A 19,340-nucleotide genomic window follows, 5' to 3' on the forward strand; every position below is an offset into this window, starting at 1 on the left:
ATTTAGGGGCAGTCTGATCAACAATGTTTAAAAAGGAAAGCTTTGTTTACAAGAGCGCTATTGAACATTTTTTGAAGATTACAACTTAAAAAAAAGTACCAGATTTTGATATCCTTTGGTTCCCTAAAACATATTTAAAAATTTGAAAATTAGAAAAACATATTTTGGAAATTAAATTTTAGTGATAAAAAGTGTCTTTAAAATCGATCCTAAAAAAGGGGGACATTTTTCTCGATTTTTTTTTTAATATAGACTTCCAAATATCTGAATACAATTTTAAATGCATTTGCATTGCGTTGATAATTATATCAAGTATTTTTGGGCTTTATTAGAAATAGTTTGGTTTTTGTTTAAGTTTTGTTAATACATAGATATTTTGAAAACTTTAAGTAATAAATTTTCTATAATTACGCAATTTGTTTAACTTTCTATTTTTCCATTACGATGAAAATTTGTGCAAGCCTTTAATTTTGTAATAATTAGGAGTAAACTTGTTAATTCCCAAATTTTTAAAATCAAGAGTAACATTTTAAAAGGGCTAAATTTCTAACTTAGAACATTTTTGAATGTTAGGCTTGATTTTTTATTTAGAAATCCTTTTTATAAAAAAACAGCAGCTAATTCAAACAAACGTTTTATTTTTTGACATTATTGTAAGATTTTTTCCAGTTTTTAAAAATATTTTTTTCGGTGATCCTCTTTCTTGATGAAAATTTGTTAAATTGCTTAAAACTGCACAAAAACGATTCCTTAAAATGTCTATAACCTGGAAATAAGGTAATAAACCAAAATAGTAGTTTAGTGCTGAAAAAAAAAAGTTTTGCAACGAGTTCCATACAATGTGTTTAGTAAATCCACTGTTAAAATCAAAACAATGTTGAATAGTATTACATTTCGAAACAAGTGCTAATCCATTTGAGTGCTAAACAAAAGTAGAACTTTTCAGCATTTATTTTGAAAAGTGTTTCTATTCGAATCTGTTATTTTTGGAAGAGAAAAGTAGGCTGTTTCGTCGTTCTAGAATGACAGGAAAAGTAAACAGTTTCAAGACGGAATTGCAAAAAAAAAGTTGAGTCATTTTCTAATCTAACCCTAGCTAACCCTAACGCAGCATCCTAAAGAATTTTGGGGTATTAACTACTTTTATATTTTGTTTGGAAATATATAATCATAATATTTTCTTAAAATACTTTTTCTCAAAAATCATGTCTCCGGTACCAGATTTTGAACCATCCTACAAGGGAGTTTTGCTTACAGGTGCCTTTTTCTGGAAAGTCATAAACATTATTTACAACTTTGCCGAAGGCATCAAAATTGTTTGGAGCCATGTATGAAAAAAAAAACTAATTATGCAATATAACTTCTTTTAACATACTGAAGGATCAATGTTCCATAAAAATTTAAAATAAAAATATAGTGCCATCCCGTTTTTGGCACCACGAATTTCTGTTTGCCAAAAATTAACGTAAATTTTTAAATTGTTCATTATTGTGTTAAGTTTTTGATTGGTTTTCGATTAACAATTAAGAAGTAAAATTATGTAAGTCTTATTCATCAGTCATTTTTGACAAGAAGAAATACAAAATTTAAGTTGTTTAATTTTTTCCAAAACGGCTAAATTTTTACCCAGTGCCTATTTCATTTTATTATCACCACACAACCATTTACCACGATACCAACTCAAAAACAATAGCCATCACACTGATAACACACATTCGCGATCTCTGCTTGTGTTATCTTGTGCTCTTACCGCGATCACCCGGCCAACACTTTGCTCTGCCTTATTTCGTTTTGATCGGTCGTCCAAAGCGGTTCATCCTTCGTCGTCGCGTCGTGCGTTCGTGCGTCTTCTTTTTCCCCCCCGGTGTTCTTTTTCCGCTCGTTCTTCTTACTTTGCCTTCCTCTACTTAGTTTTTGGAGTAGTTTAGGCTACTTCTGTCGAAAGTTTCGTTGTGACGCGGAATTCAAGGTCGCCGACGTCGTTTGAACTTGAGTGAATCAAAAAATCGTGAATTTCAACCAATTTATTTGTTGGTTTTTAACAAGAATTTTGTTAAAAAAGTGCTTTTTCGTCGCGCACGCTTGCAATTCCGAGTGAAATTTAGTACCCAGACGTGAGGAAAACCCGTTGCGTGTTTCTAACTTCGAGCCCAACCTTGAAGAAGAAAGCCGCCGCCGCAAAGATGAAGTTGCTAACCTATCAGGACACCCGCCAGCGGTTCTTCAACCCGTTCCACACCAGCACCTCGGCGCTGGACGATGTGTGAGTAGACGATTCGGGGTTTTCAGTGTGTTGGTTAATCCGATTTGGGTGGGCGCCATTTTGTACTAAATGTGTACTAAACCAAGCCATGCGTCAAATTTTGCAGAATTTGAAGAAAATCTGTTTAAATTTTGAAGATTTCAATCAATCGTGATCAATCATGCAGAAAAATAGTGCAATTTCAATCCAGATCCATCGTCTTCTTCAAGCATAACAAATCTCTTTTCAAAGTTCGCCGTCACCGAAAATCTCATTTTGCTCAGTTTCAGCTCCATAACTAAGTTGTTCAGGATTCTTATCCCAGCAAAGAAAAGAGAGTAAAAAGAAGAAAAAGTCACAAAAACAGTTCCTTTTACAGCTTCTGTAGCTATCCTTTGGCCATTATCGTGACCGCTCTGTTGCACATTTCTTGACTTCTTTTTCAGCGAATCGTGAGTGAAGAGTTGGGGAGAGAAAAAAAAACTCCTCACAAGTACCATACAAGGTCTGGTCGGGGGTGGAAAAAAAGTGCAACCGGAATGAGACCTTTCATCCAGCATTTTAATCTCATCCCCCACTTGGCAAGACCAGGCCAGGCCAGCAAAGCCAGACTCTTTACAGTCAGTCGAAAGGACGAAACTTGAGTCCCGTCCAGCTGCAACGGCGATGCACTCTCGTGGAAAGCTATTTTCTGTGTCAGAGAGTTTACACAAGTTTTTTTTTGTAGTGCACTTGAAAAAATCTAAAAAAAAATATTTAAAGAAATCGTTGATGGTTTCTCAAGAAATTACGGTGCAAATTTTCCTCAGTGCATGACAACTTTAAACTCTTTTCAAAAGTTAACTTAAAAAACGCTCAAAATCAAGCAAATTAAAACATTTCTTGACATAAACAAATCATAAACCAAAAATTACGAAATCAAGCTGCAAATTTTCCTCCGTGCACCTCGCGCGCAATAAAGAAACAGTCTAAGCCTGTTTCCACCCCCTCCTCCCCCTTAAGTATGTGTGTGCCTGTGTGTGTTTGTGTGTGTGCGTGTTGAGTTGCTGTTTTTTCCTCCCAGTCACTTCCGGCAGCAGCAGCCAGCAAACCAACTTCTTGACAGTTCCTCTCGAGATGAGGCCGGAGCAAGTTTCCACTTTTGCTGAGTTGAGTGGTTGGGTTGAGTTGGGGGTGGAGAAGCTGGGTGGGGGAAAAGTGAAGAATTTAGCCAGGAGGTTTTTCCCCGTGGTTAAGCTGACTGGCTGGTTAGTGGGTTTTAATCCTGCACTGTGGGGAAATGCTTCGGGGGGAATTCTTGGGGGGATTTTTTAACTGAAATTATGTTTATGTTTTAAGATTAAAAAAGCATAACTTCATAACTCAACTCAATACTCATTCAACGATATTTTTATAAAATGAATCTACCGTTTTACATTTAATCAAGATTAACGCATCATATATATTCGCCACAATTATTCTAAATTTACTCAAACAGTTCATTTCTAGAATTTGTTTAGGCCGATGCAAATATTTTTAAAAGTTTTTGTCCCTCGGCTCTGGCCGGAGACGAGGAAGGGGGCAAAAAAATAAAAAAAAATATAAATATTAAAATAACATGCCATACTTTCAACATTTGCATGGAAAAAGTGTTTTAAAATGTATTTTACACTAGTTCAGTTGTTTTGCAATAAAAGTTTTCAAAAAATGTAAAATTTGACGAAAACAAAAATTTAAGCGAAAAAAAAAACTTTAGCGATAGTAGACATCGAAAATTTTCAAAAATTCAAAAGATTTTTAAATCAACCCAAACATGCTAAAAATGATTCTAAACGCAGGGAAATTCATTTTAAGTTGATTTTAACTAATTGCACTTAAAGTTTCATAAAAATATTGAAGTTTTTTGAAAAAATATGTTTTTGCCCCCTGATTTTTCGGGCCAACTTTAAAGGGGGGGGGACAAAAACTTTAAATAAAATTTGTACCAGCCTTAATGAAAGGACTCTATGCTATAGGATTTTCTAATGTTTAAAGACCTTTCTAAATACAAAACATTGGGGTTGCATTTCATTATTTATCTAAATTAGAATTTCTTTTCATTTATTCAATTTGATTATTTAATTATATTGTTCCATTGCATCATTTATATTTCTTAAGACTGAAGTAAATTAGATTCTTTAATTTCGATCATCTTTTACTTAATATGCAGCTTAATAAATTATGATTGTAGACATAAATTTTCAAAAAAAATCATTGAATCGTATTTTCATAATTAAAATATTTCCACAGTTAAAAATATGATTTTTTGCATTTTTAAAGGGATTTTAAACATTTTGTGTGTTTATTTGTCCGATAATTAGGCTGGTACAAATTTTATTCAAAGCTTTTATCCCTCAAGAATGAAAGGGGGGAGGAAAGGTTAAAAAAAAACAAATTTCAACCTTGATTTCAAAAGATTCATCACTGCAATTTTACAACAAACATGCAATATATCTATGAGTTATGAAAAACAAAATTTTATTTTTTCGTCTGTGGTCCTAAAATTCAAAATTTGAACAAAGCATTTAGAGGTCTGCACTGATTAAAAATACATTAAAAAAGACATTTTGTGATGTATTCTGAGTAGTTCACAATCGATGCTAAAAAATTTTAATAAAAATTTTACTATTTTTTTTTTGGTCCCTGAGTTTTTGGGAAAATTTTAAGAAAAGTAGGGATTAGAAGAAAAACTTGAAATAAAATGAATATTAGAAGAAAAATTTTGCTGGTAAAAACTAACTATTTTTACAGCTAATCTAGAGTTTTTTAAGTCCCCTCTGAGCAATTCTCTGAGTTTTCGGTCATTCGATTTTTTTTGTATTTTTTAATCCGGCTGAAACTTTTTTGGTGCCTTCGGTATGCCCAAAGAAGCCAATTTGCATCATTAGTTTGTCCATACAAATTTGGCAGCTGTCCTTACAAAAATGATATGTGAAAATTCAAAAATCTGTATCTTTTGAAGGAATTTTTTGATCGAGTTGGTGTCTTCGACAAAGTTGTAGGTATGGATATGGACTACACTGAAAAAAAATGACACAGGGTAAAAAAATTTTTGGTGGTTTTTTATTTAACTTTTTGTCACTAAAACTTGATTTGCAAAAAAACACTATTTTTAATTTTTTTTATTTTTTGATATGTTTTAGAGGACATAAAATGCCAACTTTTCAGAAATTTCCAGAATGGGCAAAAAATCTTTGACCGTGTTATGATTTTTTGAATCAATACTGATTTTTTCAAAAAATCGAAATATCGGTCGCAAAAATTTTTCAACTTCATTTTTCGATGTAAAATCGAATTTGCAATCAAAAAGTACTTTAGTGATTTTTTGATAAAGAGCACCGTTTTCAAGTTATAGCCATTTTTAGGTAACTTTTTTGAAAATAGTCGCAGTTTTTCATTTTTTAAAATTAGTGCCCATGTTTGCCCACCTTTGAAAAAAATATTTTTGAAAAGCTGAGAAAATTCTCTATATTTTGCTTTATTGAACTTTGTTGATGCGACCCATAGTTGCTGAGATATTGCTATGCAAAGGCTAAAAAACAGGAAAATTGATGTTTTCTAAGTCTCACCCAAACAACCCACCATTTTCTAATGTCGATATCTCAGCAACTATAGGTCCGATTTGCAATATTAAAACATGAAACATTCGTGAAATTTTCCGATGTTTTCGAAAAAAAATATTTTCAAATGTTTAAAATCAAGACTAACATTTTAAACGGGCCAAACATTCAATATTACGCCCATTTGAAATGTTAGTCTTGATTTTAAACATTTGAAAATATTTTTTTCGAAAAGATCGGAAAATTTCACGAATGTTTCATGTTTTAACATTGTAAATCGGACCTATAGTTGCTGAGATATCGACATTAGAAAATGTTGGGTTGTTTGGGTGAGACTTAGAAAACATCAATTTTCCTGTTTTTTAGCCTTTGCATAGCAATATCTCAGCAACTATGGGTCGCATCAACAAAGTTCAATAAAGCAAAATATAGAGAATTTTCTCAGTTTTTCAAAAAAAAATTTTAAAGGATGGCTAACATGGGCACTAATTTTAAAAAATGAAAAACTGCGACTATTTTCAAAAAAGTTACCTAAAAATGGCTATAACTTGAAAACGGTGCACTTTATCAAAAATTCACTAAAGTACTTTTTGATTGCAAATTCGATTTTACATCGAAAAATGAAGTTGAAAAATTTTTGCGACCGATATTTCGATTTTTTGAAAAAATCAGTATTGATTCAAAAAATCATAACTCGGTCAAAGATTTTTTGCCCATTCTGGAAATTTCTGAAAAGTTGGCATTTTATGTCCTCTAAAACATACCAAAAAATAAAAAAAAATTAAAAATAGTATTTTTTGCAAATCAAGTTTTAGTGACAAAAAGTTAAATAAAAAATCACCAAATTTTTTTTACCGTGTATCATTTTTTTTTCAGTGTAGTCCATATCCATACCTACAACTTTGTCGAAGACACCAACTCGATCAAAAAATTCCTTCAAAAGATACAGATTTTTGAATTTTCACATATCATTTTTGTTTGGACAGCTGCCAAATTTGTATGGAAAATTATATGGACAAACTAATGATGCAAATTGGCTTCTTTTGGCATACCGAAGGCACCAAAAAAGTTTCAGCCGGATTAAAAAATACAAAAATTAAAATTAAAGAAAAAAGACCGATTCCGTAGAGAACTGCTCTCTGTTTATTTCACCATTTCAAATAAAACTCGTGTTAATGAAATTTTTATGATTTATTTAATTAATTTTTATTTTTATTCCCCTACTAAATCTTAATTTATACCTATTTGTTTTTTGATTTTAAGTTTTTTTTTTATTTTGTGTTCAATTTTAAAATCATGATAATAACGCTTACATTCAAGAAAATATAGACTATCTTACACCTTTTACGAATAAAGCTCCCAAATTTTTAGGAGTTCTGTTGAATCGACCATGTTGAGCCCCCCTATTGCTTGTACAAGCTGAATAATTTTTTATAAAGTTATTCCAAATTGAATTTTAAGTTTTATTTGATTTGAATTTAAGTTTTGGACCAATCATCACATTTTCACCGATTTGTATATAGTTATTGTTAATTCTCGTATTTATTTTATGTTATGTTTAGAGTGTAGCACTTAAAGCTAAAAATGTGCACTCGAATTATTAACAACAACAAAATTACCCAAACAATTACATTATTCGGTTAAGTTTGGTTATTAATTGTAAGTAGGTATTCTTTAATTCAAATATCTTCAAAAAAAAATTTCGATTAAATTGTTTTAAGGATTGAGTCAGGAATTTTGAAAGATAAAAAATAACATCCCTGATCGATAAGAACCCCTAATATTTGATTAGGGGGTAACTTTACTCTTTTTAAATTAATACTACGACTTCTTATAAAGCTTTTAATTTTATTTCAATTTTTATAACGAAAATTTCCATTACAAATAAAACAATCAAATTAAAAAATAATCAAATGGTCATTAAAATCCAACATTTAATGTTTCAAATTCTAATAAATTGAACAAAAAGTTTAAAAAGGCTGTTTAAGGCCGTCCCCGAAAAAAGGAAAAAAAGTTCTGAAACAATCATAACTTAAATATAAATTGAGGGCTTATCAATTGAAAACTATTTGATTAACAATTTCTTGCGTTGATTTTAGCAGTTTTGACATAATTTAAACAAGTATTTGTTAAATTCGAATGTACAGCACCGCAAATGCATTATAAAACACTTCTTAAATTCAACTGTTGAAACTTTAAGCTTGTACCTTGCTCAGAGTCAAGCGACATAAACCTCAAAAAATATTTGCAACGGCCTAATTGCATCGAAAATTAATTGATTTCCCAAATTCCATTCCAAATTTTCCAAATTTCTTCACTCCACTATCACCCGAAGAAAATGACCTTTAAACTGACTGTCTCTATTTTCCACCCGCTTGCACACACTTTGCTGCACATTTTCCAGAAACCACCCATTTTCTCTATTTGCACTCATTTCTGTCAGGAGCTGCAGTTTGACTTTCCGGACCCCTTTCCACTCGTTTTTTTTTCTCCTGACCCATTACGGAGAAAACGGTTTGTGTCTGTTTCAGCCAACAACACACTTTCATGGCACGCGGAGATTTTCCTCCCTTTCGGTGAAGTGAGAGAGGACGAGCAAGTTTACTTAAAATGTTATTAATTAGTTTTATTTCTCTCTGTCCGTGTGACTGCGACTGTGACTTTGATTTTTTTTTCTTGTTTTTGTTGTTGCGAAATAAGGTTGAGGTCAGATTAAGGGTTAGGTTCCTGGTGTTGATTGAGCTTCTTCAAGGGGTGAAGAAAAAAACGAATAGGAAGCTAATTAGATTTCTGCTCATGATATTGTTTTGTGATTAGAGGGTGCTTAATGGGAAAACGTGAAGAGGAAAAAAGGAAAATCTTTTCGTTTCTTTTGAACTTCTGGGAAGAAGCTTCTGGAAGGGAAAGGGGTAAAATTGAGATAACGTTCTGGCGAAAAACTAAATCAACGCTTCAGTGGTTTTCTGGAGGGTAAAAAAAAACATTTTTCGAACAAATTTTAAAGAAAACAAAATTTTATGGCAAAACTAATTGTAAAAAAAAAATAAAAAAGATTTTTACAATTTTGTTCAAAAACTACCAAATCACCCCACTTTCCCTTGCATCGTGAAGTGAGTAAAGTGACAGCAAAGCATTCCCCTTCTGAGCAGTTTTCCTCCAGGTCCAGATTAGGGGCCAGCCAATTAAGTTCGCTAACCAGTTGCCTGTAAAGGTGATGAAGACGTTTGTGGAATACATTTGCGCTTGAGATCCCTCCCATTTGCTCCTCACACAGAAAAAAAATACACAAACTTTTCCGGTGCTGTTTTTCGCTCGTTTACTTTTATTTTTCCCTCCCCTCAATCCCATCAACAACGAAACCATCAAAAGCGATGCGCAATGGGAAAAGTTTATAATTAGCTGCTGTTGCTGTGAGAATGAGTGCTGGAATTTGCTCAACATGAATAGTAATTAATCGAACGAGAAGGGATGACGACTAGGACGAGATTCTTTTTGGGAAAGTGGTGAAAAAGTGATGAGGGAGGAGACTTTCGAAGAGTTGCCTGTGAAGCTTGATTTCCGCTCCGTTAGCTGCAATTAGTGATGTTTACAGCACAAAAAGACACTGAATTCAGGGCTTGTTTATAAATCTTATTTTGATTAAGTAGTTTCTGAGTATTTCTCAGCAGAATAACAAAAAAAAAATTAAGTAATTTTTTTTTCTATTTCTATCAAAAGTTATAATTATCAGCAAGTATTCCGGCCTACACAGCATACTGCAACATACTATGTATTTCAAATAATAGGCATTCACATAACAATTCATGGTAATATTTAGTTATTTATCAAAAAAAGACTGGCTGCACTAAGGTTATATTAGATGAGATTAGAAAATTCCGCTAATGAACAAATTGCTTAAACATAAACTGTTGATTTTCAATTGCATTTGTCCATATTCGATTACTTGAAATTTTTATTTTATTTGTTCAATATTTTTACAACAATTATTTCGAATTGAATGTTTATATTAAAATATAATAAAGTATGTTGGCTTTATATTTTTAAATCAGCTATTTTTACGATTTTTTAAATTTTTAGGCCCTTGCAAATATTTTTTGAAGTTAATGTCCCTCGACTCTGACCGAAATCCAGGAGGGGGAGGGGACATAACATCCTGCATTTTTCGTGAGTCTTTTTGTAACATCCCGAGCAGACGGAAAATACTTGGGAAGGTCAGTTTTTGATATTGTGAGAAGATCGAAATATGTTATTGAGATGATCGGATTAGTTGTTAAAATAACAAAAATCAATAACAAAGATTTGTTCGAAGAATAACTTAAACTGTTATTATGTTGTTATTGCAATAACAAACCAATAACACAGAAGGAATCATCGAGGAATAACAAGATTTGTTATTTTGTGCGGAGAGGTGGAGCAGCATAATAACAAAAAATGTTATTGAACTGGTATGTCTCCATAACATAAAAAGTTATTGTTTTGGTTAATTTGTAATTTGCAAATAAACCTGCAGTTGCCATAACTCCTCTGTACTATTCAAGGTTGCAGAGTCGGGTACCTCCAAGCAACTTTGAATCCATACTTTGAAGACAACTCCGACTCTGGATGCAGGATATGACATCAACGCCGACTTCAGCTCTCCAAAAATACCTGACTTCACCGATTCCGACTCCAAGTAAAAGTTGCTGAAAATTTGCTGAATCCGATCCAGTCTCCGAGGTCTCACTCCAGCTCGAACTTCAACGTCAGCTCCGACTTCCTGGCTCTGTGAAAATAATAACAGTTTTTGTTATTCACACTTCAAAAATTCTCAATAAATAAATCCGTTAGGGAATATAACAAAATAAAAAAAATTAACTCTCAAAAGTTAATTTTATCGGATTAATTTTAGCTTGAAACCCCATTTCATGGTGAAATAAATGACCCCGATGAATTGGTCAAAATTTTCCCATAGTTCTAGTCAATTTTAGTAAAATCCCTTAGGGGGTATATCAAATAATTAAAAAAATCAACTTCCAAAATTTCAACTTTTTAGAATAATTTTAGCTTAAGGACCCCATTTCATGGCCAAAATAATGACCCCGACGAAATTAGACAAAATTATCCCAAAGATCTAAACATATTTAACAAAAGATGTTATTTTATCAGAAACTGTTATTATTTTTTCTTCTTGAAGTTGAACTTCAGAATAAAATAATAACACTTTTTGTTATTTTAACAGGATTTGTTATTGAAATATTATTTATTTTGTTATTATCGTCTGCTCGGGATTTAAGGTTTTCCTCAAAAATTTTTAACGATAAAAATCGTGACATCACCTTAAAATTTCACAGTTAAACTTAAAAATCAAAAAATCTCATGGAAGTGGCGTGTATTTTTATTTCAGTGTATTTTTTTTTTCAGAAAGCCCGTCCAATTTCCTACAAATTTGTCTTTGACCACTTTTTGATACGATACAACGGCTTCGAGATACAGTAATTTTTGAATTACAAAATACAAAAATATTTAAATAACGTACGCCCTTCTCAAATGTTATTTTCGGGTACAGTTGGCTCCATATACACAAAAATGGCTTATATAGGCCTAGAATAACATGACTACAATGTTTCGTTGAAATCGGAGAGGGTCGGGTACAAAAGTACCAGCAAAATTCTCGATTTGAGCTGGAATTGCTCTATATAATTCAATTATTATCATAATAATAATTGGTTATATTTAGATGTTATTCAGATTAGATTTATTTTCCCGAAAATTCACCTTCTGAACAGGTTATTTTTATGAAATTTATCAAAAATTCGATTTATTGAAATTTTGTATGCACTTAACAATCGGTCTGCAAAAAGTATAAAAGAATCAAGATCTATCATCATAATTTTTCAATTATTTTTTTCCTATTTGCTGGATTTAATTCTATTTTTTGCACTTAACAATAATTTTGGATTGAAAATAAAATAATAAAATTAATAATCTCTTGGATTTTTCTTACGTTTGTTGTTTTATTATTGTGATAATTTCTTTTGTTGATTATAATATTTTTGTTTTATTTTTTTTTTAATTTGAATTAAAAATACAAAAGCTGAAGATTCCACGCACAATTTTCTATATAGTTTTACAAATTTTAGAAAACAGATCGGTAAATAACTTGCTAAAATGAACAAAAATTGACGAAATGAGAGAAAAAAACTGGTTTTCAATTATTGCTCAAATTAAAAAAATCGAGTCTAACAAATTTCTGGTCAACATTGGCAATTTAAAAACTATTTTAAAATTTTTGTGCGTTACTTCACTTTGAGTTCACTTTGAGTTAAAGCTTGGTAAAATTCAGTGTATTATTAAAACTATTTTAAAAATTATGTAAAAATTTAAAATTCTGAAAATATTCACGTTTGCTTCTGAAACTGCGTTTTTTTAAATAATAGTTAATCTGACTCAATTTGACTAAAAGTTTTTCAATTCAAAATTATTCAATGTCTTGTTCAATTATATTTTTCTCAGTACATGTTTTTTAATATTTTTTTATGAATGACAGATCTGCCAAAAATCCAAGAATTTATGAAAATATGTTTTAAATCGGGCTGCACAAAAAACATGGTTTCTTTACCAAGAAAAAAATCATGTGAAATCTTCAGTAAATTTTTCTGCTTTCACACACTTTTAAAAAAATCTCAAGCTGCCTCAAAGACTTCCAGAAACAGTCAAATTACACACTTAATTGAACCAACGTTGTTACGAGCCACTTGTATACGCCTCTCAAAACGTTTATTTTTGTAGCTCTAATTCGCAGATAATTGATTCCAAGCAAGAGATAACAATCGGACTAATACGTTTTTCCTGGCAAACCCCCTGCGCTCTTCTCTTCACCTGAACAAACCGCCCAATCTGCTGCTCCTTAAGCGGATTACAATTAGGATCGCATCCAAGACCGGTCACCAATCAACAACCATGTCAAAACGACGCGATTACAAAGTCTGTTCCGAGGAAATTCAATTTCCCCGGAACCAATTAAAGTGCGTCCTCGGACGCCACGTGCCCGAAGACTTGTTGCCTTTGGAAACGCCCTCTCTCCTCCCCCACTTAAGTTAAGGTGAAGCCAGGAAAGAAATTATTCAAATTACTTTCGTCGGAGTTTTCCCTCCAATTAGTCCGACGGTAACGATGATTCTCGGACAACCAGGGGGGAGGGGGGAGATTATTTGTCATCAGACTGACAATCGCTGAATGACAGTTGGTTGCCGTAGGCAACCGAAGATCCGTCATGCTGTTAAATTAAGTAGGGGAAATTGGTTACGGATCAGCGAAAATGGGTGCTTGGTTAGGGGGAAAAAGTTTTCACCTCTTGCCGACGACTACCGGGTAAGGTTGATTCTGCTCGAGCTCGAGTGGATGTTAATAAAAATTCCACACATTTGGTTTTGGTGCCCTTTTGGGAAAACTAACTCAACGGTGAAGGTGATTCGCATAAGTGAGGGCGCCGATAATTTTTGTCATTATTTACGAACGAGCATAAATTTATCAGGGTGGGAACAAGGGGGTAAAATGTGTGCAATCTTGAATAAATCTTCCAAAATTGAATCTAAGAACAGGTCTATCTTCTTAAACTAAAAAAAAAAATCTTGTAAAAAGGGTCTTTGAAGTAAGCGCCCTCAAAGTTGACTATCGCCCTCAAAAGAAAAACCATTGAACTAAACATCATTCGTTTTTAGTTTATTTTGGCTGAAAGTCACATTCACAAATTCACATCAATTACACTTAATGGTGTCATTACAAGTTTTTTTAACAGTCGTTAGCGCCCTTCAATTTTTTAAACCGCCCTTTTTTAACAACACCCTCAAAATTTAAAAATAATGATCTTAATTATCCAAAATCAATAATGATACTTAAACTGTACTTCATGGTTAACCATATCAGATTTAGATCAGATAGTTTTTTGATAACGCCTTCGAAATTTGTTGGATTTGCCCTTTCAATATTGCAAGTTAAACTAGAAGCGACCTTAAACTTAAAAAAAAAATCTGTTTTTTGTGCCCTCAAAATTTCCAAGAGAGCAAACATAATTCCAGAGCAGTATCAAACATAAACATAAACATAATTCATGAGCAGTATCAAAAACCATTTCGAGATTAGGATTGGAAGGACGCCCTTAAAATTTTAAAGAAGCACCCTCCCGGTTTTTTTTATTTGTGAATTAACGCCTCGCATTTGTAAAGAATTAATTTCTAAACAAATCGTAATTTTTGAAGGACACTTTTTTATTCTTCTAACATTTTTTGAAAAATAGTCAGTTCACCCCACATTCTCCCTCCGTAACACAATCGAGAACAGAACCATCATCATCGCCAAGGGCGTATAAATCTCGTCGACTGCATTCAAGTACTTCTCCTTTCCCTCACTCATTTTGCTGTTGTTGTCACACAGGGATTTGATTTGATTCCATCGTTCTCCTCCTCCTCCTTCCTTCCAGCATCGATTGTTGTCGCTGGTTGATTTCTCTATATCATTATTTCGATAACATCCGCACACCACCTCTCAACTTTCACCCTAAAGGGCGAACTGCTCGAATGCGCTCGACAAGGCTGCAAAAGGGCGAATCACCGCCGCCAAGCCACGCTTCAAGGGTTCTGACGGGGAGCCAACAATCTGAGCAGGGCCGTGAGTGAGTGAGAGTTCATTAAATTCACCACGGATCGGTGCACTTAAATGCAATATCGGAAATAATTGAATCTATTTTTTTTTTCTACGCTCCTTGCGACGGGAGTTCTCTAGCAGCCCGACAGTGTCGGGCAGGACGGGTTCTGCCACGGGAAATGATGGGCAAATAGAGAGCAGCAGAGCAGTTTGTTGTTCAGAACAGGGTCAACAACCCCTCCGGGGATTTCCAAGAGTTGATTGCCATCTCGGTGCTGGGTTGATTGGTTCCGGGTGCAATCCGCTTCGTTGGATTTGAAAAGAGAGCGTGTAAGACAAGCTTGGAGTGGTTTATTGAGTTTGCGGTGAATGAGCGATTTTCAACGGGGATTAGAAGTCAGAGAAAACTAAATTTTATAAAACTGGTACAATTTCATTCAAAATTTTAATGCTTTTCGTGCATTTTGACATATTTTATACGTGTCGACATTATTTTTCAAGTTATCAGTCGTTTGGTCGACTTTTTCATTTTTGTAAACAAACTGTTCGAATTCGTTTTCCCGGTATAAAACTTCAAAGCTGTAAACATTTCTGGTCATCTCATTTTTATGAATGGAGCATTTCCATTCGAGCAGTTTTTGCTTTTTTTACTATGTATTCCTTATGGGAGAACTTTCATTTCTACCACTCGAATCGGGTGCTCCATTAATGAATAACAGACTCATAGATAGTTTACATCTTAAAATGGAGCACCCGATTCGAGTGGTAGAAATGACAGTTCTCCCATAAGGAATACATAGTAGAAAAAGCAAAAACAGTTCTCCCATAAGGAATACATCGTAGACAAAAGAAAAAAACTGCTCGAATAGATATTCCCCATTGTCAAAAAGAGCGAAGATCAGAACGTAAACAAAGAAGTTTAATCGCTGACGAAAATGGCAGTCGGTCACATCCCTGAAAATTTCTGGTCAGACTGTCCTGCGATAATTCGAACAGTTTGGCTCTACTATCAAAAGCTACCCACTTTTGGGTAACTTTTCAAGCAGATTTCTTGGTACTCGATTTTATTTTCAACTTGAATGGTATTAAAAAATCTAATTTGCTCATTTTCCCTCTTTCCCAGTGCCATCATGAACATGAACAATAACAACAACAGCACCGCCAACAATAACCTCAACAATCCCGCCGCCAACTGCAACAACAACAATCATAACACGCTAAACAACAACAACCCAAATGTGATAAACCAAAACAGCGTGCTGAGCGCCGGCAGCATGAGCCCGATGGGCGGGGACGACGGTGGAAGCGTCATCGTCGGCGAAGACGGCATCATCCGGGACCAGCCCGATCCGGACTACATCAAGATGTTCGTGGGCCAGGTGCCGCGCTCGATGGACGAGCAGCAGCTGAAGGAGATGTTCGAGGAGTTTGGCCGCGTGCACCAGATCAACGTGCTGCGGGACAAGGCGTCCGGGCTGAGCAAAGGTAATTGATTTCTCTCTCTGTGTGTGAGAATTATTTTGTATCGCTTTCGTTTGAACAGTGACGCTTCACTGACGAACTCAATTGAAAGTAATGGCTTGGCCAGCGTAGCACAAGACTCAAACCGGGTAATCCCAGGGTCGGCAAACTACTAGGTGATTCAAGGGAGGATCGGTTACAACAGAAAAACACGGAAGTATTTCCACTTTTCAACAGCACTTTATTTGGGGTTTTGGTTCGTGTGGGTGTGGGTGTGTTAAGTGTGGGTTTTTCAGGGGCTAACATACCGTGATCCGCTCAGCTGATGGTGTTCGCCTCCGGCGATTGCGGGCCGACAGAGGAGTTCGTCCAACCTCCACTCTGCGGCGGGAACTGCCCCGAGGGGGGGGGGGGGGGGAGGATTGTTGTTGCTGACGGATGCGGCGGCCCTTTGTTCTTGGCTGCGAGTCTGGTCTTCGGCGCCAGATGCAGCGTTGTTCGCCGGCCTCCTTGGGCGGCGTCGGTTCTTCTGGCTTCCGTGCCGGGATGATGGACGACCAGCGGGCGTTGCTGGTTCCGGTGGGCAGGCGTCTTCCCTCATTGGCTGATCGGCAGCCCCAGAGTCCACTGAAGCGGGCGTGCCGAGAAGGGACCCTCCTTTGCGGTTAAGGCCAGCGGCCTGAGGGTGGTCGTCCTTGACGATGATGGCGCGGGGAGGCGCCAGACGACGGGGGTGGTCCTATTACGGAATAGACGTGGGAAGCTACCAGCACGGGATTTACGCAACCCAGGCCGACCAATCCGAGATGGACGAGCTGCTCGCGGAAACCTCCTGGTTCCGCCGATGGGAAGGGCGATTGACGACCCTTCGCGGGAGCACGACTTGTCCACTCGGACGCCTGTTTGGAAGAGAGCGATTTTCCCCAAATCGACTTCCCTCATCAGTTTAGCCCAAGTCCATTTTCCCACCATTTCCTTTCTGACGTAAGCAAATGCGCCCGCAGGAAATTGGTGGACATCAGCCTCGCTTACACTGATACGCTTCGCCCCCTCAAAACTGTTGTAGTGTAGTGTAAGTGGTATAAAATGCTGAGGCGAAGCTTCAATTATCCAGAATTGTAACCAACGGTTACACAATTAAGGCAAAAGTCGGTTCTATCGCTATCGATTTCCACCCATGGTCATGACCGCACAACTTGCCCTCCGGGGTTCGTCGCTCGTCATCAACAGAAGCGACGACGGAGGACGCAAAAAAAAATCATCGTTACGTCGAGCAAAGTCAACGTTTTCAATAAATTTAATTGACCAGAACGAGTGAGGTCAAGAGCGACGAGACGATTCGATTCTTGGTGGGGAAAAAGCAGCCATTTTCTATTCATGAATTTCCCAACCGCTCCACCCGTTCACGTCCCGACCTCAGAAAGCCATCACACTCAAGTTGTCATACAACATGGAGAAGGTTCTTCCCGGGGAACCCGGAGTCTGCTGCAGTCCCGGACGATGGCTGGCCGGTGTAGTTGAGCGCACCCTGGACCAACAATCGATGTCCGATGGCTTTTTGTTCGGTTGTTTTGGGGTAGTTTGGCACTTTTCGAGCAGTTTCGGATTTGGTCGATCAAAAGTGAAATGTGGTAAACGTCGAATTTTTAATAGGGATGAATTTGACATTCTGACATTTTGAGCAGTTTTCAAGCTGTTGTTTTTATTATAGGGATGAGATTGAAATTTTGACAGCTAAAAGTCGAGTAGTTCCCTGCTTGATAAATGTCGGGCTGCATGCATATTTTTTACAGATTTTTTTCAAAAATGACCATTTCTATTCACTTAAAATTGAAAATCAAAAATTTTTCGGCGATTGTCAAATTTGCCCCAGTTAGATTTTGAAGAGCACTTCTCTAAATCCTCGTACCCCTTTCTAGTACCATCATCGTCTAGATTCCCACACGCCAGGATAATGCATAGTCCGTCATCTAAAAACGAAGAGCTTTTTTCTCTGAACTTAGAAAAAAATACAGTGTTGAATCTTTCTTCTTCCAAAAATTAATGTTTTTATTTGGTTTAATTTTGTACTCAAAATTTTCCTCGAAACAAAATAACAAGTCATCATCTTCAACCCTATCAATCAAAACTTCAACCCTTCCCAGAAAAAAAATCTTCTCAACAAAACCCTGCCAACATTCGCCAACGCAACAGTTCCCAGTTAGCAAAAAAAAAGTTGGACGTTGATCGAAAAATAGAGACCACCTCGTCACCCAACCTCTTGAAAGCTCAAAATAAAAATCAAATAAAAGTGACAGTTGGCCATTTTTTGTCCCTTCCCAAAGTCCAGTCTGCTCCAGCACAATGTTTGCAAGGTGACTGCTCCTCACATCTGACAAACGTGTCGATGTGAGGAGAGCACTTTCGAGCGCACTTTTTTTTTTTGCGAGCACTCGCCTTCCAGTTATGCAACCGGGACGACAGCCGTCCCGTTTGGTGACGATGAAAAGTGATCCCGCGTTGCCATAGTGGCGGCGTGGACCGTGGCTACCACGGTGATGGCATTCCGACGACGACTTGGGCGAAACGGTTTGCTTGAAGGACCGTTGATTTCAAATCCATTACTCATTTTTGGACCGGGCACACTCTCGTGGCAACGCGCGTCGAACCGTGATGATGGCCTCGACGTCCTGCGGCCGTCATCATCAATTTCGGTTCCCGGAATTTTCTGGTCTTTTTTGTCGAGCTGTTTGTTCTAGACGAATTCGGCGAATCTGGTTGGGGTCGGGCTGAGCTTTAAACTCGTCATCCCAGACAAGGCACAAAAGATCGTAATTTTCTGGTGCACACAAAAAAGAAGGCCCGGATTGTCCGGAACAAAAGTTTGACCCAAGGTGGGTCTGTTGCGTGAGGGGAGTCGAGGTGTCGTGTGAAAAGCTTACGGCAAAAAGTGAAGGTGTGAAAAAGGAAAAGCAAGCTCAAACAATCTTTTTCGGACACGAACTTGAAACACCGGTACCGGAATAGCTGGGAACAGACAAAAAAACCCGTCTTGGCAACTTTTGCTCTGCTCAGGAAGAACTTTCGCCGGAATAACCCGAAGGCAATATAAATTAAATAAAAATCACCTTACCACCTCATAAAAGACGCTGGCGCTGCTCGAGACGGACGCAGTGAGTGAGATTTCCGGGAGGAAAATTGCAATATGGAGGGGAAAGGAAATTTGAATGTTTCTTAGCACTTCCTGTTCTAGCTGGCCGCTTTTCCGGACTTTTAGTGTCCGGGTGGCGGGATCTGGGTAATTGGTGCCTCGTGCTTTGGACTTGTTCTTTGTCTTAGGAAGCAATTTGAAGCGTGCTGCTCTAATTTGAAAACTTTTCCGGAATTATTTCTTGAAGGGAAAGTGCATTCTTGGGTAACTTTAAAATTGTTGGTTCTTACATTACATAGGAAACTCG

At 36.2% G+C, this 19,340-nt stretch overlaps 1 protein-coding gene across 3 annotated transcripts in view; it reads left to right on the forward strand.

Moving 5' to 3' along the window:
- The window catches only part of LOC120412659 (CUGBP Elav-like family member 2), a 447,077-nt gene that overhangs the window by 188,240 nt on the left and 239,497 nt on the right, over positions 1 to 19,340 (forward strand). For 2 of the 3 annotated variants that reach the window (XM_039573218.2, XM_039573219.2), the window contains exon 3: positions 15,566 to 15,927. In XM_039573218.2, coding sequence (XP_039429152.1) covers positions 15,566 to 15,927 — 362 coding nt within the window. Of the gene's footprint in view, positions 1 to 1,776; positions 2,264 to 15,565; positions 15,928 to 19,340 lie in introns of those variants that run through there. The other variant, XM_039573220.2, reaches the window with a different exon arrangement.

Source organism: Culex pipiens, chromosome 2 (genome assembly GCF_016801865.2).
Source record: "Culex pipiens pallens isolate TS chromosome 2, TS_CPP_V2, whole genome shotgun sequence".
Lineage (NCBI taxonomy): Eukaryota > Metazoa > Arthropoda > Insecta > Diptera > Culicidae > Culex > Culex pipiens.